Source organism: Accipiter gentilis, chromosome 18 (genome assembly GCF_929443795.1).
Source record: "Accipiter gentilis chromosome 18, bAccGen1.1, whole genome shotgun sequence".
Classification (NCBI taxonomy): domain Eukaryota; kingdom Metazoa; phylum Chordata; class Aves; order Accipitriformes; family Accipitridae; genus Astur; species Astur gentilis.
The window spans coordinates 5,806,931-5,823,259 of NC_064897.1; the positions used below are offsets into that span (position 1 = coordinate 5,806,931).

The following is a 16,329-nucleotide window of genomic DNA, read 5'->3' on the forward strand; positions in this document are numbered from 1 at the left end:
TATGCCCTAAAGACGTGAACTTTACGGGCCATGTAGTTTGGGGTGGATCTTCAAGCACTGGTGTGGTTTTTTCCCCCAGGGAATCTGGGAAATTGATGGGCTGCCTCTACCGAATACGGCAGAATAGGTGGAGACTTAATGTAGGGACGAGTTGTACTTCCCTCAGTTAAATATATAGTTAGGATGTATAGCCTCATGCCAGTAGTATTTGCAGAACATTGTGTACTTCTTATCTGTGAAACCACTGTGTGGGATGAGAGGTGCATTTCAGTACAGGTAGTTGGTAGTGTTATGTTCTGCTTGTTTCTTCTCCACTCCTTCAGCCAGGGTTTTTCACCAGTAGATTAAAGCATTAAAGTAATTTATAACCTCGTAGGACTAGGGCCAAGGACACAGGCTCATTAACGGTAATCCCTACTCAGACAGATGGGGAGACTTTTGTGTACAAACAACTTTTTGATGTTCAACCTAGCTGAAAACATTGCTCCTTCTTGTGACACACGGGCAAGGGATTTGTTACATCTGAAGCATAGTTAACCCAAGTGCTCACTTTTCTGCCTTGTATGAACTGGGCAGCATAAAAGTAATCAGTGAAATCTAGATCTAGAAGCCAAGGGCAGGACATGCAGGAAACATGAATACCGTTCCAGCTTACATGAAGTCTCCTCTTTGGTCTCCCTTGGAAGAAGTATGAGCTGAAAATATACTTGCAGAGAAAAGTAACTTTTCTATTAATAGATGTACAGTATTTGAGGTGTTTTGCAAGTGAGATGAAGACTGCATGTCAGTGTGAAAGATGGCTTGAGTCACAGATCCTCTGATCAGAAACTTTTAACAATATGGCTTTAGCCGGAACAATTAATAGGAGTGTCAGAGATGGTAGGTCAGGCTTGTAATGGTTGATTACCCTTCAAGAGACTCTGAGAGATGCCAGAGCGAGCTAAAACCTGAGCCTAGCTTAAGGACACTTGATACAGCTTCCTGATCCTCTTTAAAATGCATGTGTGTTTCCTTCCATACTACAATATCTGGATTTCTCTACCATTAAAATAAAAAAGAAAAAGTAAAAAAAAAAAAAAGAAAGAGAAACTCCTACCTGACTGCAGACAAAACTCATTCTTATCCTTTAGTGCCTTAAAAAGGAAAAGTCTTGCAGGGTGCGTGAAACATCATCTAGCTTGTCTCTTACCATCAGCCCTGTCAGAGCATTCTAGTCAGGTACAACTGCAACGGCAGGGAAGGGAGAAAATTTTCACATGGTGTAACTGAGCCATCTGTGGCAATGCTCTGATCTTTGTACCGGGAAGTGAGCGACATCTGCTCCTGGCAGAAGTGTTACTATCACAAGCTGACGTTAAATGGCCCTCTCAACAATAGGTATCTTTATTCTGAAACAAGACTACGCCTCCTGCTTGATGAGACCCAAGCTAGTGGAAAAGGAAGTACTACATGGGTCAAATTTGCCTTTCCCTTACATCAGGATAATTTGACACAGTTCAGTGGGACTGCTTATAATTTTTTTTTATAGCCGGGCCACAAGAGGTGAATTTTTAGAATGTTTATTATGGGCAGAATCAATTGATCCAAGCACTGTTAAAAGAGGTCTCAAATACAGAAAGCGGTCCATAATTTGTGTAACATGCAAAGAGGTTAGATTCAGAGAGAAGATCTGAGCTGTGAATCCAGGCTTGCATGTGGGCTTCTGCAATGATTTCTGAAGGGTTTCCATGGATTCTTCTGAGAACTGACCATAATCAGAGGCATTACAGCTGGTCTCTGGTAAGAGCAGTCCTTGCAGAGCCACACTGCTTTGTAAGTAGCTGGACACTATTTGGACAGATGGTTCTATCTTCTTAAAGAAGTTTTAAATTCACTAAGCTGAAGGCTCCTTGGATGGAAATCAAGGATTACTTGTAACTCTGTACTTCCTTGCTTGCTTGGAATAGTGACACTACAGAAAATCGGTTTATAATGGTTAAGTCATCCTTTCTTAGATGGTTTCCTAGAATATCAACTGTTTTCTTCTTCACTGGACTCAGTCTGTTTTTCACAAGTGCCTTCAATTCTTGTAGTGTTCCTGCTCTTCCTATTAGTCTCATAAATTGCATTACCTTCTGATCTTCTCCTAGTAATTCTCCAGTTTATTTACTTAACCGTGTGTGCTGAATGTAGCCTTACTCTGAGAATATGATGACAGTTATGTGACAGCAAGGAAAGGAAGCAGATATTTGAAAGGCTGAGGTACCTGGGCTTAGTGCTTTTCTTTTAAGCACCAATCAAAAAATTACGTTGTCATGATGAACATAACAAAAATGTATGTGGAATAGCATAAGAAGGCTGAAGTTTTTGTGTTGGACTTAATTATGGAAGAAACAACTGAGATTCCACGATCTCTGTTATACAGATGTTCAGGGTAACGATCCCTCGAGGTTTAGGATTGTGGGAAATAGCTCTGCAGACAGCAACTTGAAGCCCATGCAGCTTGAGCTCTTTGGGTCAGCTTGCTCAAATAGCTGGTGGCCCCATGGAACATTTGCAGACAAGAGTGCTACTTCTATTATGTTTTAGCTGGTGGGAGTAGATACCAGCACAAAATGGACACAAGAAAAATGATGAAATGAGAAATTGTCCTAGGTAAATGCAGAACTTCCATGTTTAAACGATTGTACTGTTTGACAAGGTCCATAAATTGAAAGTTCTTGGGATGAATTTCAGGCACCAAGACCAGCTGGCATGAAATGGCTTGCACTCATGCCATTAAACTTTCTTACTTTCCAGAACATCACAGCCGCATGTGGGATCTCTGTTGGGAAAAGCCCCTGTCCCAGGCTAACTCCTCACTTGTGACCAGGGACTTGTTGATCTTTCTGGTGGTTCGTTCAGGCCAAAATTGTGCTAAGACCCTTCTAACAGTGGACCAATACAGATGATTGAGTTCCAGTGCCCAGAGCGTAACCTAGCAGAGTTTAATTTACAAGTATAGATATTTCCACAGAATTCATTTGCTCTCTTGGTTGGTGGAGGTTCAGCACAAGGTTCTTACTGGTTGCTGACTGCCCGCTCCTCACGTCCTAGAATCTTCTAGCATGGTTCATGCTAGAAGAGCGAGTTACTCTTCTACTGTACTCATTTCCCAGATGTTCAGCTCGCTATGCTTGAGTGCCAACTCACTACAGTGTTTAAAAATCTTTTTTTTTATTTGAGTAGCTTTAAATATTTGATGCATTTGTCTTGATTTGTTCAACTGGTATAGTGTGTGACATCAAAGGATTTTTTCCTCCCTTCCACTTTTAATCAAGGTGAACCTTGGTGCCCGCATTACCTATGATCCTCTTCATGATGGCATTCTCTCCTTTATGCCTTAGCAAGAGGTCAGGGATCTTTAAAAAAGTGACTGTGGAAGTGCAGGACATCCACCCTAGGTTGCCACAGCTGCTGCAGTCGTTCCTTTGGAAGAGCAGTGTGGAGGGGCACAAGGTCAGAGTGGAGTATCTCAAGACCTTCCCAGACGTCCTTGCAGGAGTTGTAGGGCCCAGATGCGTCAACAGAGTGGTCCTTGAAACAAAATTTTGAATTGCGTACCAGCATTGTGTATTATATAGGTTGTGTGCCACCTGGCTCAGCTGTATCTGTGTGACAGCCAATGTGCCTGGTTATCCTCTTTGGAAACAGCATTGTAGCAGAAGGAGAAGTACTCTCAGGGTCTGGCTAAGATAAGGTTGCCTGAATGTCTCTAGTCGTGGGGATCCCTCTGTGACTTTTCGGCAGAGCACTTTTTTCACTAAAAAGTGACATTGTGAGTTACTGTGTGGTCTAACATACAGAGACACTGCCAGGCAGACACATACACATGAAACTTATGTTTTCAGAAGGGAGGAACCTCAGAGTTCTGCACCTGTGATATATAACACATTTTAATGTAATTGTAAATGAGAGTGCATTAGAGATTACACTGTCTAGCTGCTGTGCCAATCTCCATAAGCTCCTAAAAATCAACCTGATTTTTATTAGGCACTTTCAAATAGGGAAGTAGTTTTTGGTCATTTCTTTAAATGTCTCCAAGAAGCAGGCATCTGTGTTTGGACAGCCTTTACTCCTGGCTGGTTAGCCTTGGGAACTCAGCAAATGCTCCTGAAGTTCCCTGGTACCCAAGCAAGTATGGCAGAGAAACTTCAAAGATGTGTAATTAAGGCAATGAGTATGGAAAAGCAGATTCAGATCCTATGTCTGGAAGCTCTGTACTTATTAACATTTCCAAGTATATGCAGTGATTCTGTAAGTAATCGGTAGTGAATTCTGCATGGCAGGAATTGAGACAGGACACTGGTCTTAACCTGGACACCCCTTGCAACTATGCCCATGTTGGAGCATAGCTAGGGAGGAGGGATGAGAAAGAAAACAGTTCTGGAAAATGCGTGGGAAGAAACATGTTAAATGGTGCCTGTAGGAAAAGCTCCAAGTGTTACCATCCTCCTTCCCTGCACTTAAATTCTTCCCCTGTTTTAAATGTCAAGCATACCATCAAATGCTGATAGTGATATCTAAGTACTACACAGGGGCACAAGAAACGTCTGTGATGAATGTAAAAAAGCTCTGTGTTCTGTCTGTGACTTGTCCACCCACCTATATGATGGTACTAGAGACCACAGAAAGCTTTTCCATGTCTGTCAAGTCCCCAGTGCTCCCATCTACAAGGCCTCTCTCTGAAAGAGCTCCTTTTACTGTTCCAGATTAACTGACACGTAACCTGAGCATTCATTCTTGCTAGAAAACAGCAGGCCGTGTCAGCAGCCAATTTTCAAGGAAAATGGCCGGTTAAAACCACATCCTAAGTAGCTGGCTATACATATTAGCCTTAGCTGACCTATATTGAAATTTACTGTCTGTCGTCTCTTTGTTTCTGGAGTCTTTATCTTTAAAGAATCAGCTGTTTTGTTTACTGGATGTTGGTCATGGGTACTGTATTTCCACTACATTAGCTCTACTCAGGGGAAAGTAATAGCTCTAGATTGAAGCATAAGCCATTTGTTTTCCTATAATGAGGAACAACTCTGCTGCATGCTTTCTGACTGATTAGATGAATTATGCTTTATTTGCCTTGAGAAGAACCATACTTAAAAGCAACTTTCTGAAGAGGAAATGAGGCAGAGAGCGCACAAGGGGAAAAAAAAAAGCTCTATCCCGATTAAAGCTTCCTGAGCTGCATTTTCACACATTTCTTGACTGAGCAATCCTGATGTTTATTGCTGGAAATGTACCAGGCTAAAAAATAATTGCAGGCTAATTACTTTATGTCAAGAAGCTGCCCAATTATTTTTCAAATTTGCTACAATAGCAATTCTAAAAGTAGCTATGTACCTTCCTTCCTTCAAAACTGTATTGGAGGATTTTATCAGTGGCAAACACAACTGGGATAAGCCTTTTCATCAGAATAAAACTGCAGAGATCAGGTGTTTTTTAAAGAGCTATTTTCGTTACTTTGGTACTTTCCGTAGTTTAGATTTGTGCTGGTCGCTCATAACCATTTATGAGACTGCCACCACAGAGGGATGGATATATGCGCCATGCTGTTACTCTGTGTGTCTGTATATAGGCTGTTCTCTAGCATTTATACACCAATGCATTGTTCAGAAGAGGGATTTCAAACACCTTGTTTTTAAAATTATTCTACACACCCAATGAACACCTTGATCTTTAAAGGAATTGTTGCCATGATGTTTTAACCCTTGGCCTTTGTCTTGCTTAGAATAAATTATATTCTGTTACAGAAGCAAATCATGCTTATATTCTCCTGAATTATGCTAAGCAATCTCCCATTTCTTTATCTGAAAGGACAGAAGCTTTTTGCCTTTTTGGTTTTTTTTTTGTTGAACTCTCTCAACTTTTATCTTCTCACTAGTTCCTCATATATGAGATTCATTTGGGTGGAATTCTCTGATTTTTCTCCATTTGGAATGTTCTCATACAGTAATGCCTTGAAATGCGCATTCTATAATGTAAGTTACCATCTTTTCCTAATCCTCCTAGAGCAGCCTAATATCCCAGCGCCTATTAAACACACCTGGCCCCACTGTGCACCAGAGAAGACCATTTTTTATTGGTCCTACCACAAAAAAAAAAAAAAAAAAAAAAAGGCAAAAAAAAAAAAAGCTGGCAACATCTGGTTAAAATAGTGTATTTTGGATGCCTCACCGCAGAAGGAAAAAAGCTTACCTTTCTAGGCCACACTTTAAAACTTGATGCTTTCTGGGTCAGTCACCAAAGTATTTGGCCCTGACCTGGCAGAGGGAGAGCCGTGAGTGCTGTCGCTGAAGAGGCAGTTTGGTGCAGAAAGGAGCCACAGACTCCTACCGCAAGTTACAGGCTCTGCTGATAACGTGATGAAGAGCAGCAGCCCACCTTCGTCAAGGCTTGCATTGCTGGGACGTGTTTATTCAGCACTTTGGAAGATGAATCCTTCACATCAGGGGAGAGCACAAGAAATAGTGTTAGAGAACGTTACCGAGCAAACGAGAGAACTGCTTTCTCTCCTACTTGTGTTTCTCAATGAAGTGCCGTCCCACGTGGTGCCTGTTACAGTAAGCTGGTTTTTTAGGGGTGAGGACTGATAGGTCCAAAAAAGGAAGGACTGTCCAGGCTTCTTTGAAAGGCAGTTTTAAGACCAAATTCATGCAAGTTCCTTTTTAAAGTAGATCATGGCTTAGGCACTCTACTTTTCATTATTTTGTATTTGCTTCACTGAAAATGTCTCCTGAGGAAGATGCGAAGCCTTTGGCATTTTACATTGTTCAGTGGTTCCTTTATTTTTCAGCTGCGCTGTTCCGTAGATGTGCAATTTGCCCTTTCTTTAAGGTTTTTGTATCTTTGTGGTATGGAAAAAATTCTGATTGAAAGATTGACGGGCAGAAATCTCTCTGAACTATTACATGTTTTAAGGCAAGAGCAGAGAACAGAGAGAGTTACAGATGTCCTTTGAGAAGGGAGGTCAAAGCTTAAGTGGGCAGGAATAGGAAAAGAGATGCCCATCAAACACACTCAAATATAACGTTGGGATAAATTCTAGTTGTCCTGTTTTCATAATAAGTGCTTGACAATGTAAACTGAAATCATAGAGATTAGATTATTACTATAAATGGGAATTGCCTGATTATAAAATAAGAAAAATCCAGCAAATTTCAGAGTGACATTCTCACCTCTGTGGAGGGGCAGCACAGCCTATGCAGAGCTTGCATCCTATTTTGAGATTTAAAATGAGAATAGCAGCTACTAGGTTCATTTATTCTGTTTTGGTCAAGGCAGCAGCGTTGTTCCTGGAATGCATTAGGATGCTCAAAAAGACACTGAAATCAGGATACATTATTACTGATTTCCCTCAGTTTAATTAATATCGGACAACTTGAAATCAAACATCTTTCCTTTCTCTTCACTACAATTCCGTGGCAATTCATGTATCGCTTTTGGAGTATTGCTGACTTGGCCAGTGTTTTCATGCAGTTCTAACGGTACAGCACACCAGGCCACTTCTGTCCATTGAATATATTTTGTATTGGCAGACGGCTTCTAAAAAGAAAAGGCAGAACAATCCTTAGGCCTCATGCAGTTATTGGGGGTTTATTATATATGCTCTGGGTGAGTTAATCAGAATTTAGAGATGCAATTACTGTTTACCTGCAGACTGAGCATCATCTTTATGTTAAGCACTCCTTGAACTATAGGAAACAGTATAGAATAAGATGCATTTGTTTTGTCTTTCAATCTTCTTGCACTTCCTTGTAAAGCACCGGCAAGCCCGAAATCTTCAGATTCCATAAAAGAGGCAACAGACTTTTATTAAACAGCTGCTCCTGTTATCTGATTTACGGGTGACAATGTTCTTGTGATCCAGAAGGTTTCCAAAGCAGTGTGCTGATTTGTGAGCTTGCATTTAGAAATTGCCTTCATCCTTTAGAGAAATGCAGTGAATCATTGGAGGGGGTGAAAAACTACAGCTGTTGAGTGGCATGTGGTAGTAGGCAATACGTAGCAGTAGGCACAGAAACTGAAGGGGATACCTGCAGTGGGAACGTCGGGAGGAGATGGCATGTAGACAGATAATTGTCCAAATTCGAGAAATACTGCTCTCCTTTTTAATATGCTGTGACTGAAATGGAGAAAAGGCTGATTCATTCTTTCTCTGCCTTTGCATTATTTATGCCAAAGTAAAACAAGTATAAAAGAACTGTCACTGGGTGGAGTTTTACACTCTCTTTGCAATACAACAAACAAATGCAGAATTGTTCCTAAAACACGTAGAAGATACATTGGTCTTACATGGGTTCTCTGAGAAACCTTTCCATTTTGTGTCTCATCAGGGTTTGCTCATGTGCAATCTCTCTTGAGATGCTGTACATTTGGACAGCCAATCTAGCATCCTTTTGCTAGAAGACAAAGTTTTTTACAACATTAATGCTGCTAGTACCTGGTTCAAGTCATTGGGAATTGAGTTCCTACAGTTCAGCTGGCTCTCACCATCATCTTTGTCCAAGATTAGCTTTCTCTGCCTAGAAATCTGTTCTCTGGCCTAGACTGAAATATGCATGTAGTTGGGTGCAACTGAGAGAAATGAAATTACATTATCGTGTCCTAACTTCTGTTAACTTGCTCAAGTTCCAGGTTTATGAAGGGTGCACAGCTGTACGTTAAAGAAAAATACATGAAGTCAGGTACAGAGTGTGCTGCATTGTGGGGAGGGCTGATGATTTCCTTATCACTTCTTTATCCCTAAGAACATCAGGGTTTATCTAGATTGGGTTGTCAGATAGGCAGAAAGATGGTAAATCCCTGTCAAACAAGAGAATATTCCTATTAGTATCAATTTCATCTTTCATATGTCTTTTCCTTTAGTATGTTTAATTTATGTCAAACCATTTCTGCTCTTACGTAAGCACTGGGCAAATCAACAACAGAACAATCTCTAGGAAAACAGGAGGCCATGATAGTAACCAGATTTACAAACTCCGTTTTACCCAGTGAATAAGCTACAGAGTAGAGGAAACACCCAAACACCACAGAGCTACTGGGAAGCCAGCTGGCCCTTCCTCCTGCCCCAGGGTAGTTCCACTATTCCCTGCCTTTCCTGGACAGTTCTTAAATGCATCCAAAGGCAGTGGCCCACAGCATCCACCAGCAATTTGTCTCAGTCCTTAGTCATTCCTGTCAGTAGGCTGGTTACCTTTGAAGTGTGGTTATCCTTTGAAATGTAGATTATACCCACAGCCTCTCTATTCTATTTATCCTTTCTACCCTTCTTGTTGTCACTCTGCCCCCAAAAGGGAGGAGCTTTTTGGACTTAACTGTTACTATTATTTCAGTTGAAGTTACTCAAATACAATAATGCCGGCCAGCAATACAAACCCTTTAGAACAGATGCCACTAATACTTAAGATGATTTTTTTCAAATCCTACTCCAGCAAACTCACATAGTGTTTTGAAATTCAGGCTTCATCTTCTTTGCCTGTGAGATTTACCAAATCAAAGCTTTCTGGGTGGAACCTGGAGCAGCCATCTGCTTTCATGGCACAAGCAGAACTGCTGTACTGTTATCAGTGACTACGAGCTACTCACAGTAAAAATGGGAAACTGCTGTTTTCACATAGACACCCTTCAGGTGATGACAGTGTTGATTTCCTTTTCCTTTCAGAAGGTTTGTGCACAGCTGTCTTGCCATTCAGGGTACCTGCTACCTCGGATCCTAGGCAAAGCAGGGTGCCAAATGCTAGTTTTGGATAAGTCATCAGATAGAACAGTATATGGAAGTGTAGGAATCTTTTTAGTGGACAGATGCACAGACTTGCCATTCTGCAGAAGGCTGGGCAGACAACCTGTGCTGGAAAGAGCTATGGATTGTACTCATAGCAAAAAAGGGCTGAAAGACAGCTCGAGAGGCCAGCTAGCTGCACACTTGTCCAGTCATGCAAAATTGCTGGTGGCAGTCAGCAGCTTTAGCTTTATGCGTTATTGAGGTGCCCTGTATTTCCATCCCAAAGGCAGCTCCCCAGAGGACTCATCTGACATGAACGAAGAGTGACGGTAGGCAAGGAGCAGCATAAGGAAGAGGAGGAGCCGGAACGTGCCCTGCTCCCCTCCTCTCCTCAAGTCCTTTGTAGAACCATCAAGAAAATTGCTTGAGTCCCAAGGCTTCACAGGCTTTCCCACTCCATGCTCTGCCCTCCTCATTAGCTCCCGTTATGCCCTAGAGAGTGGTCGCAGGAGATGTGGAGATACAGGAATTTCAGTGGCGGTCCTAGGAAATGAGTGGTGTGGAGAAGATTCATGCATCTCTTTGGGGCAATGCATTACCTCCGATATTTTTGTTCTGTTTCCCCTGTGAGGTTTTCCCATGGGAGGGGACAAGTGAATTAATTATTTTATCATCTCACTTGTGTCCTCCCTCTGAAAGAACCAGGCGTTCTCTTTCGTGCCAATTTCATTGATTGATGTAATCAGACCAGCTACTAATCGAAGTGATCTCAGGAGCCTAATTCTGTACCTGATCTCTCTCTGTTTGTGCTTCAAGGTCTTTGACAGGGTCCGAGAAGATTGCCCTAATTTCCACGAGAAGATTAAGCCTATTAATGCTGAACTCACTCAGCCCAAGCTGGCCATCAGTGCTGAAGATGAGGAGGAGCTTCTGACCCGGGTCAATATTGTCTTCCACTGTGCAGCAACAGTTCGCTTTGATGAACCCCTGAAGTATGTCCTGCTTTCTCTATTTGCTAAGCATGATTCAGAATGCACGATAACCCATAACACACCATTCAGCGTATCTCTCGTAGAGCTGCAGTACTAATTCTCCACTTATGTTTTCATGCTACGTGTGGTTCTGCGCTGAACGTGCGGTGTAAATGCTCTGAAAATGTCATGTGCATATGCACGTCAAAAGTGAAGTATCTTGGCAGATTTCCATGGGAACAGAAGGAAGTACTGCAAGCTTGGGTTGTAATATAGCAAGGGAGTTAAGTATGACCTAAAACTGGGATAGGGAAAAGTGCGTTTTAGGTCAAGAGGGAGATGTTTTGGCAGAACTAGCTGGAGACAGCTTGAAGTGAAACTATGTTGTGTCTGTCTCTAAAGCTAGTGTTAATGGCCTTTCTTTGTCACCAAGTAACTGAAGAGGGAAATGAGATGTTGTTTAAGAAAATAGCCTATCACAAGCTTTAAAATACCCGACACTCGCTGTAATTAACTGTTTACAATAAATGCTTGGTTTCTGAAGGAGCTCCCTTGGGAGTGCCTGTCCAGGCAGGCTTTCCATTAAGAAAGAACAGCCGAAATAAGCCACTAAACCAAGATGAGACGTGTAAGTGCTTCTATGAGAATCGTAAACTCAACAAACCGAGGTGGATGATCTGGATCTTCACAGTTTTTTGAAAAACACTAAAGCTGTGAGAGTAGAAACCACAATTATTAACATCAGTCTTCATTTGCTCAAACATAGGCTAAATACATATCCACTGTGTCCACCATAAATAATTGCTTTTAGCAACAACTAATTAGAGAACCCACCAGAAAGGAAGCAGCTCTTGATTTAATCTTGAGCCATGTGTAGAACCTGGCTCAAGATACAAGTAGCAAAGCACTTCACTGCATTAATAGCCATAGATGTTCTTAAATCAATACATGAATGAACATGCAATAAAAATAGGTAGCAGTGGCATGTAACATCAAAGGGAAACTCTGCTTTTAATAAGGAGGATAGCTAGAAAGAAGTTAAAAGAAAAAGTTAAAATGGTCATCTGCTTGCAGGCAGTGTAGAAACTATTTAAAGGTTGATTGCATGTGATCTGTCAAAATCTCTCTAACAGAACATCTAAATCCAGTATGATTAAACGGCAAAATACAAGAAGTTGTTAAAATCAAATTATTCCTGTTGGAATAATAAAATACATCATATGGGTAAAAGTTCTAGCAAGTTAAATATGAAAGCACAATATTGCTGCTCAATTGCTAATAAGACACACACACACACAAATATTTTTAAATACAGCAGAAGTCCAAAGCCTACCACAGAATACCTAGAACAGATAGATAAGGGAGGTGCAAAATGAGTGCTATAGAGATACTAGAAAAGCAGCAACAGAGAAACTAAATGAATTATTGCATCAACATGCAGTACATTTAAGGAATTCTCCACATGGAACTCTTGAGGGCAGAAATCTGAGAAAATGTGTTGTATTGAAATATTAGTAGATGCAGTTTTAATATAAATAGAAAAAATAAAGAGTAACAAATCACCAGTGTTAGATGATATTCCCCTAGAAGACTAAAGGAACTCTGAACGTCTCAGCAGAAATCCATGCTGGGCCCGTATTCTGAGCACAATTCTGTTCACCCCCTCTCAGGAGGGATTTAACTGAATAGAAATGTACACGGAAAAGTAATTTTCATGTGAAGGGTAGCAAAAGTAGAAGTATTCATCCTGCTAGAAGGGCAGGAGGAAATAGAAACCTATAGAAAATGCTGTTCTTCAATAGCAGCGTGCTAAAAAATAAAAGTATCTCTGGCTTTAGATATTGTGACTCAAACGTTAACTCTCAGCTTCTGTTTTCATTCATCTGGAGTATTTACAATTTCTCTTCAACATTAGTGTAATTCATTTCTTTAGTATACACTGTACTTGATAGCATTATTCATAACCTTGTACGTGTTGTTGAAAGCTCCTGCTCCTGGCCTGAACAGATTGCATATTCCTTAGCCTTCTCCGTTTTGTGCAGCAAAGTGTCTTTCTTCCAGTACAAAGCGTGCAACAAAGTTGAACGTCTGTCCACTGAGATCCATTGCAGATAGTCTCTAGGACAACTTCTGGCTGTGCTGGGTGCTTCAAGGTCAACCTTGCTAACCAGGATTCTTCTCCTCTTATGCCTTTCAGTTCTCCACTCCTTGAGAATTTGAGCTGTTATCTCTAGTTGTGTCTTCTTTCAGCATGAATCTGTTTTTCTGGGCCCAAGGACCCTTTGCTGCTTACTGACACCACGTGTTTGTCTGGTTCACCAGTGGTACCTTAAGGAGAAAGTTGAACGGGTACCACAGGAACCATAATGCCTCAGTGGTCGTGTGCGTTGGAAATATTTGTTCCAGGAAGGGGTGGCAAGTATGTCAGATGTAGAGTGAAGTGTTACCTCTGATCCTTTGAACTGAGTGAAAATATTTGAGAGACATTCTGTGGCCAGAACAGCAAATCCAACAGCATTGCTGTGAAAGCTAGTATGGCCCTTGCATTTCATTGAAGCTTGCCGCTCTGCTGCGACCCGTTCCCTTCCCTTACTCGCTTTTTCATTATCTGGGGTTTGGATAATGCTCAGCTTTGATATATTCTTTCCAGTGAAATGCATTTTGTTTCTCTCCCCTGCCCTCTTTAGACACGCCCTGCAACTGAACGCAATGGGCACGCAGCGGCTCCTAGAGCTGGCCCGGCAGATGCAGAACCTCGAGGCCTTCATCCACATCTCCACCGCCTATGCAAACTGTGTCCGAAAATGCATAGACGAGGTCATCTACCCACCCCCAGCTGAACCCAAGAAGCTCTTTGATTTAGTAGAGTAAGTAGGAACTGTGTCGCCTCTTCTGAGGTTGGTTTTTCCTTCATTCCGCTGAAGACCCGTTCATGTAACCTTTGCCGTGGGATTTCTGTTCGTCGTCGCTGTTGCCGCTGTATGGGCTCGTCCGTAGGCACCGTGCCAGCAAGAAAAGCTGGCCATAATAAGAGTGAGACCAAGGGGAGAGAGAGCTCTCATTTTAGGTGGTTTTGAGGGGTACTTTCCACAGAATGCCATCCAGTACGTCTGTCCTTTCTAGATTTTCTCTTGAAAGTAGCTCTACTGAGGTTTTTTGAAAATAGAAGAAATACTCTGTTTTGGAGCCTTTTTATCTGGAGAGCTGCTGAAGTCATGCTTTATAAAGAGTTGGATGAGCTTAACGATACTTTTCCAAATACAACAGTATTAGAAAATAGCATAAAACACACCTAATAACCCTGTCATTTCAGCTACCTCTAAATTTTTCCACACATCATTTTAAAAAAGACTGTGATTTCGTGAGAGGCCAGCATTGAAGAAGTTACGCACGAGTGCGTTTGCTATCAGGAATGGAGTTGTGATGCTTCTTTCTGTAAGACTCAGCTCTGTCGCTACCTTAGTAAGACCTGAAATTTTTCATATACCTTATATTCATTTCTTTATCTCTTGAGCTTCCCAGTGTTGTTTCCACTTATTTCAACAACCCTGTGGTATTAAACCAGAGTTATACGGGGATGATTCAGAACCAGGCTGTTTTAGAAAGAGTTCAGTGTAAGACTCCAGGACTGTGAGGGAACAACAAAAAGGCTTGTTTAACTGAATTTACCAAAATGAAGAATAATTAGAAAGAATAACAAAATCTGCTGATAAAGACCCCAGGACACCTTCTCCTTAGAAGAATTTTCCCACAGCTGTAACTTTATTTTCACTTATTTTCTAGTGGTATTCCATTTGTGTGATATAAGCAACTGACCTGTGAACTAGTAACCCAAAGAGCTGGTGTAAAGTCTTTCTTCTCCTTGATTTAGGGTAATAGGAGATGAGATGAATTGTTGTCCAGCAGGAGAACCACTGAGGTTCTATATAAAAAAAATTGTTTGCCAAAAAAAAATAATAATTCGACTAAGAACTACTCCAGAAAATTCAGCACAAATCAGTGTTTTCCTTTTTTAATTTTTCCAGTAGCCCATATTCTTGGATATGTTTACTTCCAGCAAGTAGTCATCTATCATTTATTGTTTATTCAGCAAGTGGAGCATGATAAAAACATAAGAAATGCCCTAGTGCATTAGGGCGATGGGCTGCCTGCCCCAATATCTTGCCCTCAACAGTGGCACTGGCAGATGCTCTTTAGGGTAACTACACAGGCCTGGATACTTTTTGCAACCCGTTCCCCTTGTAGCCTCCCAGAAACCATAACTGTAGTATGAGGGGTGTTACATCCTATTTTTTTTTGTCCCATTATTTTAATCCATTTATTTGTTTAATCCCTTTTTGAAATTTCTGGTACTCTGCTTCTGCAAACCCCCTGTGGCAGCAAGTTCTAGACATTTACTAACCGCTGCATAAAGATGAGCTTTCTTTTCCCTGTTTCAAGCTGTCATGCTAAGAGTTCCATTGCCTGTCCCATCGTTGCAGCATTGCAGTGTCTGCAGGATTTGCCCTATTCACTACCTTTGCAAATCTGTCTTGCATTCACCCTGGACCTTCTCTTCTGCAGCCTGAAGAGTCCCAGCATTTTTCCTGGCTCCTCATATGCCAACTGATCTGTCTCCATGATGATTTTAGTTGCCCTTCCTCTCTGCCTTTTTTTAACTCCACTCCCTCCTTGAGGTGCAGGGGCCAAACAGAACTGCATGCAGCACTCAAGGTGTGGTCACGCTAAAGTTTTATTGAAATAGCTTCAGAACGACACCGTTGGTCTTGTTCTCAGTACGTGATGATGTGCAACATTTCCTTGACTTTTTTGTCTGCTGCTACTCAATGACCTGGAGATTTCATAGAGCTGTCAGCTGTGCTTGCAAGAGCTCTTGCTGCGCTGCGGCTGCCAGTTCTGGGTTCAGCAACCTCTAAGTCCAGTTTAGCCTGCTTTTCCCTGAATACATTACCTTACTTTTACTTACAGTGAAGCTAATCTGCCACCTTTTTGCCCACTGACTCAGTTTTACAATGTCCTTTGGCGTTCATCGCTATCAATATTACATGTCACTGCCCCAAAAAGCTTACCATCACTTGTAACTTTGGAAACAATTAGTGTTGACGGCTCAGATAAAAAAGACTCCAGCAAAGGACTAAATGCTAATCGGAAACACACAGAAGTGCCTGGCTGCCCCAGAGGTTGCTACTTCAGCTGCTCCATGTAAGACCCTAAGAATTCATTTATCGTAGTTTGCATGTGCAGCAGAGAGGATGGTGTTTGAAAGAATGGTTGAGTGACAAAGGATTGGCTTTCAGATGTGTTCTTTCATGTGTTTATCTTGGTAGTATGTTTGGTTGGTTTTTTCTTAGCCACATAATTAGGGATGGGTTTTCTTGCTTTTTTACTGGATTTTTCAATTTGTTTTACTATACTCCAGAAGTTCACCACCTTCCAGTACTTTTAGTGAGACAGAAATGACAGTGTGCCCTCAACTAGGACGGCATCTATTTCTCTACAGTGTTTGCAGGTAGCGTTATAATTGCTCACAGCAAAGACAACCACTGCTTTCAAAGGCATTGAAATCAGGTGGCATTGTTGAAAATCACGGGCTCCAGGGTAATTGGTTTGGAAGGTGTT

The 16,329-nt window shown here is 41.5% G+C and overlaps 1 protein-coding gene across 6 annotated transcripts in view; it reads left to right on the forward strand.

Annotated features, from left to right (window-relative positions):
* FAR2 (fatty acyl-CoA reductase 2) overlaps positions 1-16,329 on the forward strand; it is a 148,806-nt gene that overhangs the window by 100,947 nt on the left and 31,530 nt on the right. For all 6 annotated transcript variants that reach the window (XM_049821937.1, XM_049821938.1, XM_049821934.1 and 3 more), the window contains 2 exons: positions 10,556-10,731; positions 13,398-13,577. In XM_049821937.1, the coding sequence (XP_049677894.1) occupies positions 10,556-10,731; positions 13,398-13,577 (356 nt within the window). The remainder of the gene's footprint in view (positions 1-10,555; positions 10,732-13,397; positions 13,578-16,329) is intronic.